This window comes from Amphiura filiformis, chromosome 4, assembly GCF_039555335.1.
Source record: "Amphiura filiformis chromosome 4, Afil_fr2py, whole genome shotgun sequence".
NCBI classification, from domain to species: Eukaryota; Metazoa; Echinodermata; class Ophiuroidea; order Amphilepidida; family Amphiuridae; genus Amphiura; species Amphiura filiformis.
In genome coordinates this window covers 40,727,565-40,745,461 of record NC_092631.1, presented here as the reverse complement: position 1 = coordinate 40,745,461, position 17,897 = coordinate 40,727,565, and the positions used below count along the sequence as shown (strand labels likewise).

The 17,897-nt window shown below is 37.8% G+C and overlaps 1 protein-coding gene and 1 long non-coding RNA gene across 3 annotated transcripts in view; both read left to right on the top strand.

Moving 5' to 3' along the window:
* The window catches only part of LOC140150897 (uncharacterized), a 413,208-nt gene that overhangs the window by 15,465 nt on the left and 379,846 nt on the right, over positions 1-17,897 (top strand). The window lies entirely within an intron of this gene.
* LOC140149832 (uncharacterized) lies at positions 6,866-16,919 on the top strand. Of its 2 annotated transcripts, XM_072171868.1 has the most exons (6): positions 6,866-6,970; positions 11,457-11,505; positions 11,756-11,881; positions 12,580-12,677; positions 13,783-13,875; positions 16,333-16,919. In XM_072171868.1, exons 3-6 carry the CDS (start codon positions 11,766-11,768, stop codon positions 16,554-16,556), a joined length of 531 nt encoding a protein of 176 aa, XP_072027969.1. In that variant the 5' UTR covers positions 6,866-6,970; positions 11,457-11,505; positions 11,756-11,765; the 3' UTR covers positions 16,557-16,919. The 2 variants fall into 2 exon arrangements, with proteins under 2 accessions (XP_072027969.1, XP_072027968.1); XM_072171867.1 differs by lacking the exon at positions 6,866-6,970 and having other exon boundaries at positions 11,384-11,505.

The window sequence follows — 17,897 nt, the reverse complement described above, 5'->3', positions numbered from 1 at the left end:
GAAGTACCAATCAGCTTATTTCAATATAGGTGGATGCCTGTGTCAATAAAGGCGGAGAGACAAGATTATGGAACACCGGTGTTAATACCGGTGTTTTTAATGGTCTAGCGCCCTCTCGTCTTTATATTGTTAAATATGACAAAATGCCAATCCGAATGAAAAGGTCCACTTTTTTTCTGTAAAAACGTTGAAAATAAGACCTGAAATCACAAAAGGTCCGCTTATGAGCCTGTCGCACCCCTAATGCACCTGTGCAGGGCCACAGTGTCGCCCTTTCCTCGTATCAATGTCTATCTCCCTATTTTGCTTCCTCCTCCTCCCCCCCCCCCCCCCCCCGAATGATCAGTCTCCCCACTCCCTCCCCGGTACCTTCTCTCGCTTCTCGAGTTCTTCTCTTTCTAGTCTTTCCGTCTCTCCCTCTCCCTCTTTCTTCCTCACCCCCTCCCACTCTCACTTGTTCAGTCTCAAGTATCCCCCTCCCTCCCTCCATACCTCCCTCCCCTCCCTTGCGAAATTGATCAGTATGATCCATGACTGAAAATAAGCTTTGCAAAAATAAATATTTAAAAAAAACCCGAGTCTTGCATATAGGCCCAACCAATTATCAGATTAGCTTGCCATTGTTACGATTGAATAGAATAAATTATCTTTGCTCAAATACAATTCTTTTGTATTGCATTTTAATATAAAACATGATTACCAAATCACCACTTGTACGCGCCTCATTGGGAGATATTTGGCTATTTCAGACGCTCGTTTCGCCAATATGAAAGACTTTTGCTTATAACTTGGCAACATTGTTAGTATATATTTCAATGCAAGACTATTTTTACGAGCCACTCACGCCTAGGCCCAAGTGCATATACACCAAACGCAAGTCAATTGGAGCCGTAAAATTTACCGCAAACTTAGGACCGTAAAATTTAGACTCTTCTTTTGTCTAGATTAGCACCAAACCTCTCATTTCAAGGTTTCATATCAGAAATTAACATAACTTACCAAAACGAAATCTGGAATTAACTTGCTTCAAATTATTAGTAAGTAACAAAAGACTAGAATAAAAGATTGGTCACACCTGAGAGGCTATCACTTCAGAATAACAATAACTTACCAGAGACTGAAAAGATATACGACGGTGAGTTCCCTGACTTTACCCGCGCACTGAATGGTCTATTGTTCTATTGTGTCCGATTTGAGCGCTGACATATTGGAAAATGTTGCCAATCAATATTCATGAGAGTGTACATTCAACGTCCAATTTTCGAAATTTGGTGACTTGTGCTTGGCAGGTGTAAAATACATCTGACTGGGCGTTTTAAATACGTAACGCATAAAGGCATTGACATCATCGAATGGCTGCCTATAGTGCTGTTAGTGTTAGGCCTATGTGGGGGGCTGTGTTTAGTTTCTATAATAATTATTATAAGGCCTACATTTATTTGTCATTCCTTTCTTTTCCTTTCTCTGTACTTATTCTTTCCTTGCTAAATTATCACTCCTTCTTCTTATCACCCTTCCCTTCTCCATTCCCTCATACTTTTTGTCCCCTCTCATTCCTATCATTTTCCTTACCTTTCTATTCATTTACTTCTATTTATTTATTTCTCTTCATTTCTTCCTCTTTCTCTCTTCCTCTAGCCCCCTCTCATTCTTCATTTCCCCTCCTCCACCTCTTCCTCCCTCATCCCCTCCCAAGACCTCTCACAAAAGAGCTGCCCCCCTTCAGTACGCCACTGTTTATGACATTCTCCTTCTTAAAATAAAATAAAATAAAATGTCAATTTGTGAAACAACTTTTATGTAGGCCTATACCGGTATACTTATTATATGTTACATGTATACGTAGCTATTACCATTATACAGTACTATAGACATGCAGACATGGCAGCCTTGATGTGTAATCATTCAGCAAACGCATTCAATTTATTTAAATGAAGCACCTACATTCAGTGGGGTGACAACGAACTGTACATCATCGGCTAATGTGTGCCATTTGTGCTTACGGCTACTCAATCACACCCTTGGGTATTAGGTAAAGCGTTAATACACTGTCGGATCAGCTTACCGATTTAATGGCGGAAGCCCTTTGTTCCAAACAAAAGGTACCTTTCGATGAATAGCTTGTCAGATTTCAAATCGGCACAAGTGAACAATGCGTTACATAATCTATTGCCTCTCTATCTTTAATAGCTCCATGGACTATACGCTGTCCTGTCGAAGTTACGTAATAATCGGATTAAGGTGTTACAATTAAACAAGACAACAAGTAAACACATCCTCACCGACACACAAGGAACAAGGGAATGTACCGGCGTGGGATTCGAACCCACGACCTTCCAATCACCGATAAACGGTGGTTGCAGCTGGACACTAATGTCGAGGTATATACACAAACAATATTACGCATAATTTGTATAGAGCAAACTGTACGCTGTCGAAGTTACGTAATAATCGGATTAACTACCATAGTAATAGATAAATACAGTTTTTGAATAGATCGCCCTGCACTACAAGCTGGTCGTATTGATCACCTGTTATGTCTGCAATCATAGATTGAATACAATACCGCTCTTTTCAAAGATACTAATCTTACAGGTGCGAGTGATTTGCATTTCTTTGACATCTATGGTTCAATTACCGCGTGAACAGGGGCGTAGCAAGGGCATCAGGGGCACATGGACAAAGGAGCAGTACGGGCCTTTTTAACCAGGGCGGGATTTACCTTATGGGGGCCTGGGCCCGGCGAAAATTTGGAGGCCCCGCACTCATGTGCCGGGGGAAGGCATGTGCACTCAAGTCAGTGGCCAAGTTTTGGTTTAATAGGCTTAATATAGAGTGAGACTAACATTTTTGTTCGGATGTTACCAGAACATTTGCGCGCAAAGCACGCGAAAAAACAATTTCAAACTATTTTAGCCCCAGATCAACATGAATTTTGTCATTTGAATTCGCGCGAAGCGCGGAAAATGTTTGCAATTTTGCCATATTTTGGCCCAAAACATGCTGTTATTGGGGTTTAAAAAAATACGGCTATTTTGGGGCCCCAAAAGGCCCTGGACCCGGGCCCATCTGGCCCAATGGTAAATCCGGCCCTGCTCTCCATTATCAGTCCTTATTTAATTTTCTCTTTAGTGCTCAGGGCCCCTGAACCCTCGGGGCCCATGGACTTCGTCCACCCTGTCCACCCTTTGCTACGCCCCTGCGTGCGCGTGAACGTTGCATCATCACTTCGACAGCGTTATAGAGCACGCACATCGATCTGAGCACAGTGACGTCATACTCGTACTTTCGAACATAAGTCTTGATATAAACGAATTTTTACTTATGCTATACTTCTGGTGGCAGCAGCATTTTTCTTCACTTAATATTCATTTATTCATGACCACATGGCGGATTTGCCATCCTGGCGTCAGCTCGCGGCGATGATTTTACGATATGAAGCTACGATATTGAAAAGATGATTAGAATATAATAAAGTAATTTCAGGTAAGTTGATCAGTAAGTGTTACGGTAACTTCTCCCATAGCCTGCTCGTGGCAGCAACATTTTTCTTCAATGGCGACGCCCATGGTCCTGGACGGTCAAATTAATTAGGAATTCATCAATTAATCAATATTTTATTAACATTCACCTAAAAAACGGGTACATGGCAGATAATGTTGAAGCTTGAAGTACAAAGTGTTATAATTATAAAAGAAAGAATATAAGAGACAATTCATCATAACATTAGATAATTAGATAATTAATGGCGGCGTCCACATCAATAATGGCGACGCCTGGTAATAATATAAGAGACAATTCATCATAACATTAGATAATATTAATGGCGGCGCCCACATCAATAATGGCGACGCCTGGTAATAATATAAGCGATAATTCATCATAACATTAGATAATATTAATGGCGGCGCCCACATTAATAATGGCGACGCCTGGTAATAAAGGGGAAGGTTGCCTTTGTCCACACCTTCTTGTATTGTGCTGGTATAGGAGTTGCAATGGCCTGGCAAAATTCTATCGGGATAACTTTACAACTCAGCCGATATTCTGCTTTCTGCAGCTGCCGCACTGATAGCAGCTCGCGACTGAACTTCTGCGACCTTTGACCTTTTAAACAACACCGCCATCACAATTTCCACGACATAGCAGCGGTCAGTGGTAGCCGGGCAGAAATAAATTTGGACGGTGCTAAAGATGGAATTATTCATTTTTATACTCTAAGGGTTCCTAGTCCCGAGTTCCAAGTAGAACCTAAAAAGCTACGATTTTCATCAAATTTTAATTTTGAAAAAATGAAGCTCACTCGGTAACTCACCCTAGCTAGTCTGATTCGAGCCGCGCCGCAGACGATTTCACCACAGCTTATGGCGGATCTACCAGTGAATTAAACATGTAATGATTTTAGGGGTGACCGGGGCAATTTGAAGCACCAGCTGAGTTAAATAAATAAATAAATAAATAAATAAATAAATAAATAAATAAATAAATAAATAAATAAATAAATAAATAAATAAATAAATAAATAAATAAATAAATAAATAAATAAATAAATAAATAACATGCAGGTAGCTACGCCCAGTTTCTTTCAAGCTATGTTCAGCTCATTTAACCATTCAGAGTCGGTGTTTGATCACGTGATTGCATGTGCACCATCTTTCTTCATGTAGTTGATCAAAATATTAAATAAATCATTTTTGTGCATAAGACCTGTGCAAAAAAATAACCGCTGGTCCAAACTGGTCTCCTAGCTAAACTGCTGTATATATTCAGCTTGCAGTTTTTAAGGTTACACATTGCTTCCTTGCCCAACCGGGATATTATATAGGCCTCCGGGGGCACTCAACTTTGGAAGTGACGGTATGTGCCTGTCAATAGGCCCCTCTTTTGAAGTCGACTATACCCGATGACCCCCTTTTTTAAAAGCCATACCCGATGACCCCCCTTTTTTTTAGTTGCGGGTACCCAATGACCCCCTTTTTTAAGTTGCGGCTACCCAATGACCCCCTTTTTTCTAGAATAGCATCATCAAAATGCAAGAAGAAAATGCCGAAACTGTCAAATTTTGCTCCATTTTTATGCCAACATTTTCAAAATTTTGCTCCATTTTTCAAAATTTTCCACCCGATGACCTTTTTAAAAAAAATCTTATACTCGATGACCCCCTTTTTTCAAAATATTGTACCCAATGACCCCCTTTTTCATTTTGTTTGTACCCAATAACCCCCTTTTTAAAAATAACGCTTTGTACCCGATAGGCCCCTACTTTGCGACTCCGGTAGGCACATACCCGTCACTTCCAAAGTTGAGTCCCCCCCCCCCCGATAGGCCTATTGGAACTCTATTAGCTGCAAGTACGTACTCACTATGGAAGTTTCCGTTCTCAGCCCTCCCGGGTTTACGGCCTTGATGTTTTGTTAATCCCTGACGGACTGGGGCGGCCCAGTATCATTTCATACATAGAGACAGCCCATTTTATTTTCCCATTATATTTCCCTTAATTTTCCTCATTCTTCAGACCCTGTCATCTATCGGGGGCTAATTTATAATTTAAGCTTGATCGCTATTGTTTTTGAGCGTTATTGTTTTTTGTAGCCCAGCAGGGCAACCTTAAACAATATTGTTTTTTACGGCCAATACCTCCCACATTTCCCCAAACTTCACAGAGGAATTGGACTAATCAAATTACTCGATTATATATTCTGAGGCCCTATGTCACCTGATCGATAACGCATAGTATCCTTAAAAAAAGTTATTTTAGAATATTTCCTAAAATTCAGCGTTATCTTAGAATATCTACTGATATTTTCCGTTATTTTAGAGAATGTTGTGAATTTTTGCGTTATTTTACAATATTCTAGTACAGGGGAAAGAAGAATTACGCATCGCACACTAGCACAATTAAACATGAATTTACAAATGGAAACATAACATGCATAGGCAGATATACCAGAGTAAAAACTCCGGACATATCTGCCTGTGCGAGGACTCGAACCCCAGACCTCTCGCTTGTCGGGCGAGTGCTCTCCCACTGAGCTACACAGACTGTCCCTGATAAACAGGACTCAAGTCTGGTACTAATATTCTAGGTTTTTTTTATGTTATTTTAGGACGTTTCGTTATTTTGCGTTATCGATCAGGTGACACTGATAGGGCCCATTCTGTGGTGTCAAAATATATTCAAAGCGTCAATATCATGAATCCTTCAAGCCCCGCATTTCCAGCGGCATTTTATTTACCATAAATCATTAATATATTTTTGTATATTGTGCTTTGAACTTCGACTTTCTATTATTTTACTTGGTTCGCTCAAAATCCACGCTTCGTTAACCTGATTTAGAGACGTGTAGTAATTGTTTACCAACAGCTTATTATGTTCAAGGTCTAGCGCAGTTAAACCAGGCTAACGGTACTCTGTACAAATTGCCTATACCGATTCTGAGGACAAGACCTGTGGCACAGTCGCATCCCCTGCTTTGTACGCGTCGACCCAGGTCATGGTCTGTGTACGTGACAAACATTCAGGGTCAGAGGACAGTTGCAATCTGTCTGCTGCAATCCCGTAATAGATCTGACAGTCACCTTTTTGTACCGTTCGCAGAGCGTGACGACTGCATAACAACAACCTAATATGGGCATAATGGCTCCGCCCAATGACCCACATACATCCAATAACGGTGCCTTTTCGTAGCTACGTTACATTCATATCATTCATATCATATTACATATTCACAATCACCTTTCGGCATGTCGAACAGACTCTAACACAGGTACCGAGCTCACACTGTCCTCACTTTAACGATCGAAGTAGCGCCTCTCTTAATTTAATACTCTCAGGTTAAACGTTATTGAATTGAAAAGAGTTCCAGGATCCGTGTTCTCTCTAAAAGTACATGTTATTTCCTTCTATAATATTTATAGGTTAACGTCGATAGACAGCAACACCTGTAAACAAAGCTGGAGTTATAAACAAGTAAGTTTTTAAAGCCCTTCTTTGCTTCTGTAAAATTAGATTCAATATCGAGACTCATTCGACATACAACCAGAAATGCAATTTTATGTACTTGTATGAGGTAGTGGCTGGCGTAAGGGGGGGGGTGTCGTGAGCTGTAAGGGGAATCGAGATCTTTGGACCCTGAAAACCTGCTCACGCCACTGTGATTAGGTTAGTATTTCAGGCCCAAGGGTTTGAAAATGAAAGTGCGTAATAGGTGTTGCCACTTGTTTTCCTCTGTGAGTACATATGTGAGTTAGGCTTGTTGAAACAGTGTCGACGGCAATGCCATTAAAATGCCAGTAATATTTCGTAATATGCCCTATTATCTCTGCTAACAGAATGACGTCGAATAAACGTATAAATGTATTAAAGGCTGTAATTGCGTCGTATGACGTCATAAATAATAATAATTTATCCTTATAAAGAGCATTGCATTAAAAATCTCAAGGTGCTGAACATATTACAAGCATAAATACATAAACACAAAATTAGTTATTTTGAATAATTATACAATATCAATGGATATTGCACATGCAGTAAGTAATTAGGGACCGTTCACAAACACTTGTTAGGGGGGCCTGATGCAAAAACAATTCATCGCGAAAAATTTTTGGGCATTTTGGTATAATGATAATGATCTGCTTCATTACGTTTTGTTACCTGGAGAGATTTGATCATGTCTCACCTCCTTTTTCAACCAAATCGATGGTAATAACTCTTGTAGTGAGGGTTCAACATTTAACCACAAATTGCCTCAGGCAAACCTCGCTTCCTGGAAACCAAATACCACGTACACAAAGTCATATTTATGTAATTCATTGACCAATTTGTGTTATATACTGCCTCTAGCTATAATGACATCCTTGTGATCTGATCAACTCATTGACAGATACGAACATCAGGAGGGAATTTTTGATCAATTCTCTCCAGGTAGTAAAACGTAATGTGATCAATTCTCTTGTTTTAAAGTTTGGAACATAGACTGATTAGTTAGTCATCAAGTGAGTGCGTTTTTGTTGCTACTTTTTGCCATCCTCATTTCGGCCAAAAAAAAAGTTGCATTTTTCTACATAGGCTTTTTATGTTTCAATTTGTGTTCGACAACCTTTCTCTTTATGTGAGTATGTGATGCGATCAAGCAAAATCAGTCGGAACTCAACCTGTTCCAAATATATGAGCAATTAAAGAGTTTCCAAAACAATAGAAAAAAAGGAAATATATCCTTTGTTCGGCTATATCTCAAAATCGATATTTCCGAGTTCCGACTGATTTTGCTTAATCGCATCACATATTAATCAAACAGAATCATTGATAATTTACTTAAAGTTAAGCTTTTCATGATTTAGGTGTCACACATTCAAAATACATTTTATGGTTCAGTGAATAAATTAGCAGCATATTGTAGCTTATTAATGTCTTAAATAATGAATAGGGCCTCCTTCTCTGCTGCACAGTGTCATCGCCCCGATATCTCCATGGTAGAAATCGCCATGGTAGGGTGAATCCACAGCCTCGAAAGGTCATTTTATTCCGACCTTATGAGACGCATATAATTAGCCAAGTGACCTGACTAAGGCTACTGACAATAGCCGGGGTAATTGATTTCTCGCTGTGTGAGTAAGCTTGTATACGACATCGCGGTCAATGGTCATACTGCCTACGGAGTAGTGAGTGCAGATTATAGCCATGCGCGCTGTAGTCCATACAGGACCAACGCAATATAAAATTAGCGATTTTGGTCAGATTTTGAGTTCAAGACTCACGGCCGTTTCTCAAAGCGCAAACTAACGACTATCATATCTGTTCAACACGTATTTTCAAGTGTATGAGACCAGATCTGGTTTCTTGAGACGAAATCATTTACGGGAGATATTCATCATTTTCTAACCCGGTATCCGAAGATTTTCGTCTGATATCAAAATCGTGCATATAGCAATTCACGTGTATCGATCCCGTGTATTCATTTTAGTGTCTCTGCTGCACCAAATAATTATTAGCCAGGCGATGTCGGTGTGTGCAACAGCTTATCAATGTCTTTTAATAATGAAAAGGTCCTCCTTCATGTGCGATGGCTTCCAAGCATCGTTCTTCTCTGCTGTTGGTCAAGCTGGTTCCATGCATTCTGCAGGATTTGATGCAGAGTCCTTGTAGGTGACGTTGTCCCTCAGTTGTTGGCTTGTAACAAACTTAGTCTTCTAGATAACCGCCACCCATAGAAATTTACTTTGGTCCATTGGTTAAATTATTTAATGAACACCAGAATTATCATTGAAGTTACTGTTGTTTCTTTCTAATGAATTAGAATTAAAAACGTGTTAAATTTATACATGTGAATGCATACAAAAAGCCCATTTAGAAATGTGTACCTTTTGTTTGTGCATAAAATTTCATAAATGGCTATATGATTTCGCACTGAACCATAAAACATGTTTGAAATGTGTGAAAATTAAATGACGATGAATATATTAACTTAGTTATTTTGATCAAAGCAAAAAGAACAAAAACAAAAACTTTTCTTTGTGATTAATTTGCTTGAAGTGAAAGAGGTCTGAAACAAAGAGTAATGCATAAAAAAGGATATGAAGAAAAGTGCAACATTTTTGGGAAGAAAATATCATTAATTGCTGTATTTCTTAGTGAAGATGATTAAAGATAACAAGAAAACTCCTTTCACTTGATGCATAACTAATCAGTCTATGTTTCAAACTTTAAAGCAATAGAATCGATCAAGGATTTTTTTCATTATACCAAAGGGGGATTTACTATGACAATACTAAAATGCATCACAATGCATATTGCACGAAAATAAATGCACAAAAATACAAAGACAATGTCCATACTTTAAGAGGGGGCTGTAGAACAGGGTGTTTTTTCACCGCCTAAGGGACGGAGTGTTCATATTATGAGGTTATGATGTTGCCGTCTTCTCAACGTTGTATATATTACGTGTTTTGACCGACTTGAACTCCATATACGCGGATATAAACATGCTTGTTGGAAACTTCTCGGAATAAGGGGTGTTTTCAGATGAAGAAACGCGGATCGAAAAACACAAAAAAGAGTTAATTTGGGAAATAACAAAATCCCCATGTACGAATCACGTAATAAATCATCTATCGCAGTTTCATTATTCTTTATTTACGAAACACAGTTAGTATAAGCCTTGATGAAGTATGGGGGCACAAAAGGAGAGGGCATAATTTGGTTTGGGTAATCTTTTGTATGTTTTCTCAGCTGACAAAAGTTTACCCAAACCAAAATACGCCCTCTCCTTTTGTTCCAGCCATACTTCAAAAAGGCTTATTGCAGTTTCACTATTCCGTTTGGCGTACATTACATCAATTTTACAATGTGTGTGAGGTGCTTAAGGGCTGGGGTATGAACGTTTGGACAGTATTTATTTTGGGACATTAGAGCACATCAGACATATCGAATTGCATTCTGAATACGAAGAAAGTCATTCTGATATCAAATAATTTTGATTTTTGAAATTCGCAATTTAATACACATTTTATGGCAAATCATTAAAATTGATATTTTTGATATTTAACAGTACTTGAAGTAAACTTTATAAATCTGATGATTTATACTTAATGTGTATGTAGGTGGGATGAAAAGCCGACGATCAATTGAAAATTTTGACCTTTCGTATTTGAAGATATGGATTTTTTTCCCAAAACACCAAAAAAAAATTAGGTCTTTTTGGGAAAAAATCCATATCTTCAATATGAAAGGTCAAAATTTTCAATTGACCGTCGGCATTTCCTCCTGCTACATACACTTTAAGAATATATCATTAGATTTATATAATTTACTTCGAGGACTGTTATATATCAAAATTTGAAAAATATCAATTTTTATAATTTGTCATAAAATTTGTATTATATTGTGATTTTCAAAAATGAAAATTATTTGATATCAGAAAGACATGCTTCGTATTCAGAATGCAATTCGATAGGTCTGAGGTGCTCTCATGTCCCACAAAAATACTGTCGAAACACAATAAACGCTCCTTTTAGATCCCTTAAACAGCGTAGCCAGGATTTTAGTGTGCAGATGTGTACAAACCAGTAGGGCCAATCGGTTTAAGTGTTATACCTTGGGTATATCTTCATCATTTTGTCACTGATATCTCAAAATTATTTATAAATCAAACCGTACTTTCATTGTAATGTCATGTTTCATGAACTGCTACATGGTCACTGGATATACATTGTTTACGTACTAGTACGTACGTGCGTATTTTGATTTTTATTATTCTTTGAACTTTGAAATAATTTGCGGTTCAACTTGAATTAACTTCATTATACTTCACATACTTCGGTGATCAAATTAAAAACACATATCATGGTTTGCTACTTAAGAAAATTGCGAACTAACTTATTATATTTAAACTATTTTTGTATGGTGCCATAACCGGATATAGCAATCGTATGATTTTCTGTTGTTTTTTCCCTTATAGGCCTACTCGTATAATCTTTGGAAGCAACAATGTGATCAATCTATAGCAGGTGAGCTATTCAATTATGCATTTATTATTATTATTATTTTATTATTATTATTATTATTATTATTATTATTATTATTATTATTATTATTATTATTATTATTATTATTTTTATTATTATTATTATTATTATTGTTATTGTTATTGTTATTATTATTATTATTATTATTATTATTATTATTATTATTATTATTATTATTATTATTATTGTTATAATTGTTTATATTCTTCTTCTTCTTCTTCTTCTATTGTAGCATTACAGAAATGGATTCTTGTTCAACCATTCGTGTAATGATCATTCTGGCAGCGATCACTAAGATAGGTGAAACGGTTACTGATCTCCCATTAGGATACCTGCCACCTTCACTCTCACCTTCAGGGTAAGCCTATAACATATCCCATATCAATGATGTGGGAAAATGTTTGACATTACATGCCTACCTCTTGCTTGATTTACATCAAGTTTTACAATTGTTTTGTGGTATTGGTGTATTAAACCGTTCTATCCTTTATGTTTGTTCATTTTTAAGATTGTGTTATTTGAATTATTAACAAAAAATGGATGTATCCCTTTGAATTGAAGTTTGCCGAGCACTGATCGAAAATTATCCGGAGGTCTACTATTTGCCCTCCATGAGCGACAGCAACAGCATTCAGTTTGGTTCGACGCCCTTCATACAAATTCTTCCAATGACAACTATAATGCCGTTTCTGATTGGCTAAGAAGGCGATTAAAAAACCTTTCGGCTTCAATCAGCTGTGCGAGCAGCATAATCTGAGCATGACCAATGGCCGAAAACCACCGCTAATACAGTATTTCTACCCCCCACAAGCGGTATTGATGAGAAACTGGTTCGGCAAATTTGGACGCGTACATGTAGCCATGAAGTTATAATGGTAAGCTTTATTAAACCATTGAAATTGGAGGGAGCGGAACCAAACTGGCTGCTGCGGAGGAGACTAGTGCGACACGCAAACATGCCACTTTGCCACAGCTTCTGGATTATCCTGCAGCACACGGATACCGCTATACCGCGAGAATAAATCACTTCTATTTTCTACATAATTGTTTTTATAGCCTAAACGTATGTGGTTCATGCCTTGGGACTGACACTGTCTATTCCTGTTGTCGTGGTTGGGAGAAGGAAGAAAACGATGGATCAAATTGCCTAAAACGTAAGCACTTGCTTTAACTTTATTTTATACTACGATAAACATATCAGTCATGTCCAGACCAAAGCTGCAATGGTGTCTTTAATAGCAAACTTTCTGCAATAGTGTTGAATACATAATAGGTAACTCTACACGGGAAATCTTCACTTTGCACACTCCTGGGATCCGCATCTATAGAGAGTTTGCGAACCGCAGTTAAAAGGTATCTCGGTAGAAGACCAAATTTTTGGAAATCTCTTTTGTTTTGTGTAAAAAGAACGCCACATGTTTTTGAAGACTTAGTGATTGAATAAGGTTACTAATTTACTGTTCTAAACGTCAAGGCTGTATGTATTTTTTGTGTGAGATCAAATTCTAAAAAATCAGCTTGCGAAATGGTGTTTTGTGATGACTTTATACGGCTAGGGGAGTAAGTTCACGTGTGAATTCTTTTTTTACTTGAACTAGTAGTGTAGCATACTTCTTGGAAGAGTATAGCAGCTGTATACATTTTAAAATAATACATGTCACAGGTTATGTATCGAAAGATGGGTGGGCAAGAGGGAGAGGCCAAGGGGAATGATAGCTTCCCCCATTGGACATCTTGTCCCTCCTGTTTGCCCCCCCGGATGCTGGCTACCGTAATGTTTTATATATTCCCCCTTGAAAGTCCCCTCCATGTCCTCCTGAGGGGGAGAGGGACGGGACAATATGGAAAAGGGAGGAAATACTAAAAGGGCCGGGCCCGGGGAAGGGGAGAGAGATTGAAGGGTAGGTGGCAATGCCGTAGATTTCCTTTAGACATGGGGAGGGGGTTGGAAACAAATTCTTTAAGTATAGTGAATCCAGCACCTTTTGGCGACAAAATAAGTCTATGGCACAAATGCGCCAGAAGCGCGTGAAATTGTTTGCCATATTGAAGCTAAAATTGTGAAATATGGTGTAAACGTGGAACTAATTGGCACTAAATTAACACTTTTAACGTTAAAAATATGAGGTGAATTTGTTCAAAAACTTTAAAATTAGTGAAATCCGATTGGTATGGAACAAAGAGATGAAATGATAGTTTAAGTACACTTCAAATTCTAGAAATGTAACCCTCTAATAACGGTTTTATTTTTTAATGCAGCTGTTTGTTCTCGGCCATGTGCCAAAGGTTCCTGCACAAGTCCGAATGTCTGTACCTGTGAAGTCGGTTTCGTGGGTGATGTTTGTGATCAAGGTATGGCAGTCTCTTAAGTTTGTCTGATTTCCCGGGTGCGATTACCTCACTGTTTAATATACTGGATTTTAATTCAATATCTGTTTACAAACATATCATAGCCAATTTTCGTTTTGTGGACTCAAGTTCGATTATTACGCTATGGTCTTGGGCAATGATTATGTCCGGGATTCAACGACAACGAATGTCAAAGGCCGGACATACGATCAATTACACATGCGATGAGTGTGAATAAGCACAATTTCCCATGCTTGGGATGAATAAAGTCATCATTTGACAAATGTTTATAAAGGAAAGAATAATTGTTGTGGTTAAATACCACTAATTATGTATTACACGGGTTTCAATGGGAAAATGGCTAATTTCGGGTGTAATTTTCTCACAGTTAAATACCACTAATATCACTATATGATTTAGATTTGTTTTAACGCACTGAACCGTAAACACCTTGAAATGACAGTGCGCCCTCGAAACTGAAAGTTACAATATGGTAGGCGAATATTTACTAAAAACCGAAGCCGTGCGTATGGATTTTGGCACTATTACAACAAAAATGTCATATAATGAGAGAAAATATACCATTTTGAAGCATCAAACACTACAAAGCACTTTTTGGCTATATAACTTGACCAATTTCAGCGATTTTAATGCAGTCTTTTCGTCGTATTATCGCCCAGGCCTATTAGTGGTATTTAACCTTGTGGAGAAGTTTAGCCCTCAGTTGGTCAAGCATAATCCAATGACTATATAAAGACTACGCCATAGTGTTAATGTTGTGCTCATTGTTTTTTGCTTAACTCGTTGAGTGGTCATGTGTCAGAGAATACTTCGTCGTCAGTTGTATGAATGTGATCGGGAGACCATGTGAAGACGCTATAATGTCTGACCGAAAAATAAGTCATCACTTAGTAATGGACTGACAAATGCTTCAATTATCTGTATATACAGAGTGTCCCAGAAAAAAGTACCAAGTGAATACAATTGAACGTAAGTCGAGAACAAGACATCAGAATCCAAAAATATAAAATGTAGCGAATAGCGAATTGTGCATCGCATACGAAAACATTAGTTCATTCGGGTGATTGGTTGCGAAGAAATGAACGATTACATAATGCGCGCATCCATGCAGTTCATTCTAGGTTTGATCAACAGGCGCTTTTATTTTTGCTCACCGCTTGCTAAAGTTTGGGTATCTCATTAAATTTAGTCCACATTATCTATTTTATATATAATCTGACGGTCTTATTTTATTCATCCTTTCACTGACAATAATTAACAGTTCGTCCGAGAAACCCTTGATTTCTGCAATTGGAAGCTTTCCAACTTTAATTCTTATGGTTGTGCAAATATCATGTTATATTTTAACTTTCCAAAGAACATTTGAGGCAAGAATGACAATGATCAAGTACTTACAGCTGTCCGTGTGGTTTTTGATACCATACAATATTAATATTGAAGTTTTAAAAGATTTAACCTTTGCATTACAATTTCTTGGAAACATTCCAAAAACATTAATGTGTGTTGGAATTTTTTTATTTTTCTTTATGCAACATTTATATCAACATTAACAGCTATTAACGAAAAAAGATATTTACAAATACGGAGCATCATCTTACATGTAAGTTTTCATTTTCAATATCGTGCAGGTTTTCAAATTTGAACAAAACCTAATTAAATGTTTTGTAAGCAACAGATTGTTTAGAAAGAACGAAAAGGATTTCACCAAACAAAATACGAGGCCCATTGATAGTTAACCACTAGTGTGCATTGTGTTGAATGATTCAAATTCAAACTTGGAATGAAGTGAATTGACATATGCGTTATGTAATCGCTCATTTCTTGGCAATCTGTCAACCGATTCCAGTAAAGTTAGCATATGAGATGCAAAATAAGATGGGCTACACGCTGATTCTTAGATTTTTTGATTCTGATGTCTATTTCTTGACTTACATCCATATTCATTCGCCCGGTAATTTTTATGGAACACCCTTATACGGTAGGAATTATACCGTAATAAAATTCATTCTGTTTTAAACAAAACAATATGAGATATGTCTCATGGTCATAGATAACCTGGCTATTTGAAGACGCCATTTTGTTTTTCGTACATTGTGTAAATTTTGAATGAACTCTATTCCGTTTTTACATAATTTAACACGGACTAAAGCTAAATTTACTCAGAAATATATTTTTCTCAAAATCAGCTGAGTTTACTCGGCATAATTATAATGAGGGCTTACTTATTGGACAAGTCTGATTTTTCGAGTTGCGGGGCTACGGCAACTGAAAAGATCGGTCGTGTAAAAGCATAGTGCAAATTAATAGAAACCAGGGTTTATAAGCGGACTATGGAGATGTCTAACTTAGGCCTTTACGTCAGGTCACAAGTCGGTATTAATAGTATTGGTAAGGCTATGTATTAAACCGTAAATAAGAATACTTTGTCTAAACTAACAGGGTCAACCAGGCAATATGATGTTCGACTTCTTCATGGAACTACAAGAAATCAAGGCATCGTCCAGGTTCGTTTACAAACTGGCATATGGAGCTTCGTAAACTCTAAATATTGGATACCAAATAACTCCCACGTGGTGTGTCGGCAGCTTGGAGCTCCTGGATACTCATTTGCTTCTAAACAATCTCAAGGACACGCCCGTTTGGGCGCCAATAAAAGGCGATAATAAAGTTTTGCCAGTTCGTGTGTTGTTTATTTGTTTACTCCAATTATGACCTTTGACCGCACACCGCGAAGTTTGACCTACTTTCCTTCGTCAAATTTCTGAATTGAATGGCCCATGTACACCCCAAACAAAGGCAGAAATTGAGAAAAATAAAAGAGCAAATGCAAATTTGAGTCCCTATTATTGTTTCTTATGTATGTCTGTCTCTAATTTGTGTATACAGAAATCGTGTTCTTTTTATACGAAATCAGAAATTTAATCAGAATACGTGCAGTGAAAGTGTACTGTTTCAATGCCGATCGCCGAGTTTCCGAAGCACGAAAATAGGAGTATAATTTTAAAGATTTAACACTGAAAACCAGTTTCCCGCACTTATCCCTTTTAAAGTTACTCAAATAACACTCCAATCTATCAAAAATGTAATAAAAGTAAACAGGCCACTTCTCTTTTCTGAAAAACTGCCATGATTTCCGACCAAATTTCATGTATCGCGAATGTACACAATGCATAGAAGCAGCGTATACCGCGGTATACAGCGGTACGACTGCACAAAACATGGCTGATTTCACCGGCTGCTGTGCGCTCTGATACTCGCTCACGAATTCGGTTATTTTGGCAGTTTTTTCTTCAACATGGATTTTGAATATCACCAGGAAGCCCTGGATAAATTGTGTAGAACATGTGGGGAACGCTTACTAAAAAAAGGAGAAGCACCGACAGGGTACAAGAAGCCAAATCTTAAATTCCTGTACCCCAAAGAGGTAGATGTGATCTGGGGTGTTAACATTTGGCAGGATGATCCTGATATTCACCCTAAGAAAATCTGTCATAGATGCCAGAGGATCATCAGACATTATCATGAGGGTAAAGAACGGCCTAGGACATCACAAATTTCCTGGGTTAAACACTCAAGATGGGGTCAATCGTGTTCAACATGTAACATGTACAAGCATCAAGGGCGAGGAGGCCAGCAAAAGAAAACGGCACCGTCATGCAAGTCGAAACAACCAGAAGCTTCATCAGAGTTACCATTCCGGCTAGGATCAACAAACATATTTCAGCACCTTCAACTGGCATCCACCAATTCATCTCCTACATTACCGGACCTGCAAATTCTACATCATTCAAACACTGAAAACTTGTTTGTCTGTGCTATTTGTTTGTCCATGATCTCGTCTGGTGTAACAACTTCATGTGATCATAATTTTTGCTCGTCCTGTCTGTCCCATTATTTTCAGTTTCATGAATCGTCTTCTGTACCTTGTCCGGTTTGTTTACAGTCAGTCCATTATTGTGATGTCAAGTCCAGCCCTCATATGTTAAATGTTTTGATACCTAATT

Bases quoted from the DNA above. Each gene is read 5' to 3' on its own strand.
- LOC140149832 (XM_072171868.1), top strand. From the start codon at position 11,766: ATGGATTCTTGTTCAACCATTCGTGTAATGATCATTCTGGCAGCGATC. The intron at 11,882-12,579 runs GTAAGCCTATAA...TTGTTTTTATAG, and splicing joins CCTTCACTCTCACCTTCAGG to CCTAAACGTATGTGGTTCAT. The intron at 12,678-13,782 runs GTAAGCACTTGC...TTTTTAATGCAG, and splicing joins TGGATCAAATTGCCTAAAAC to CTGTTTGTTCTCGGCCATGT.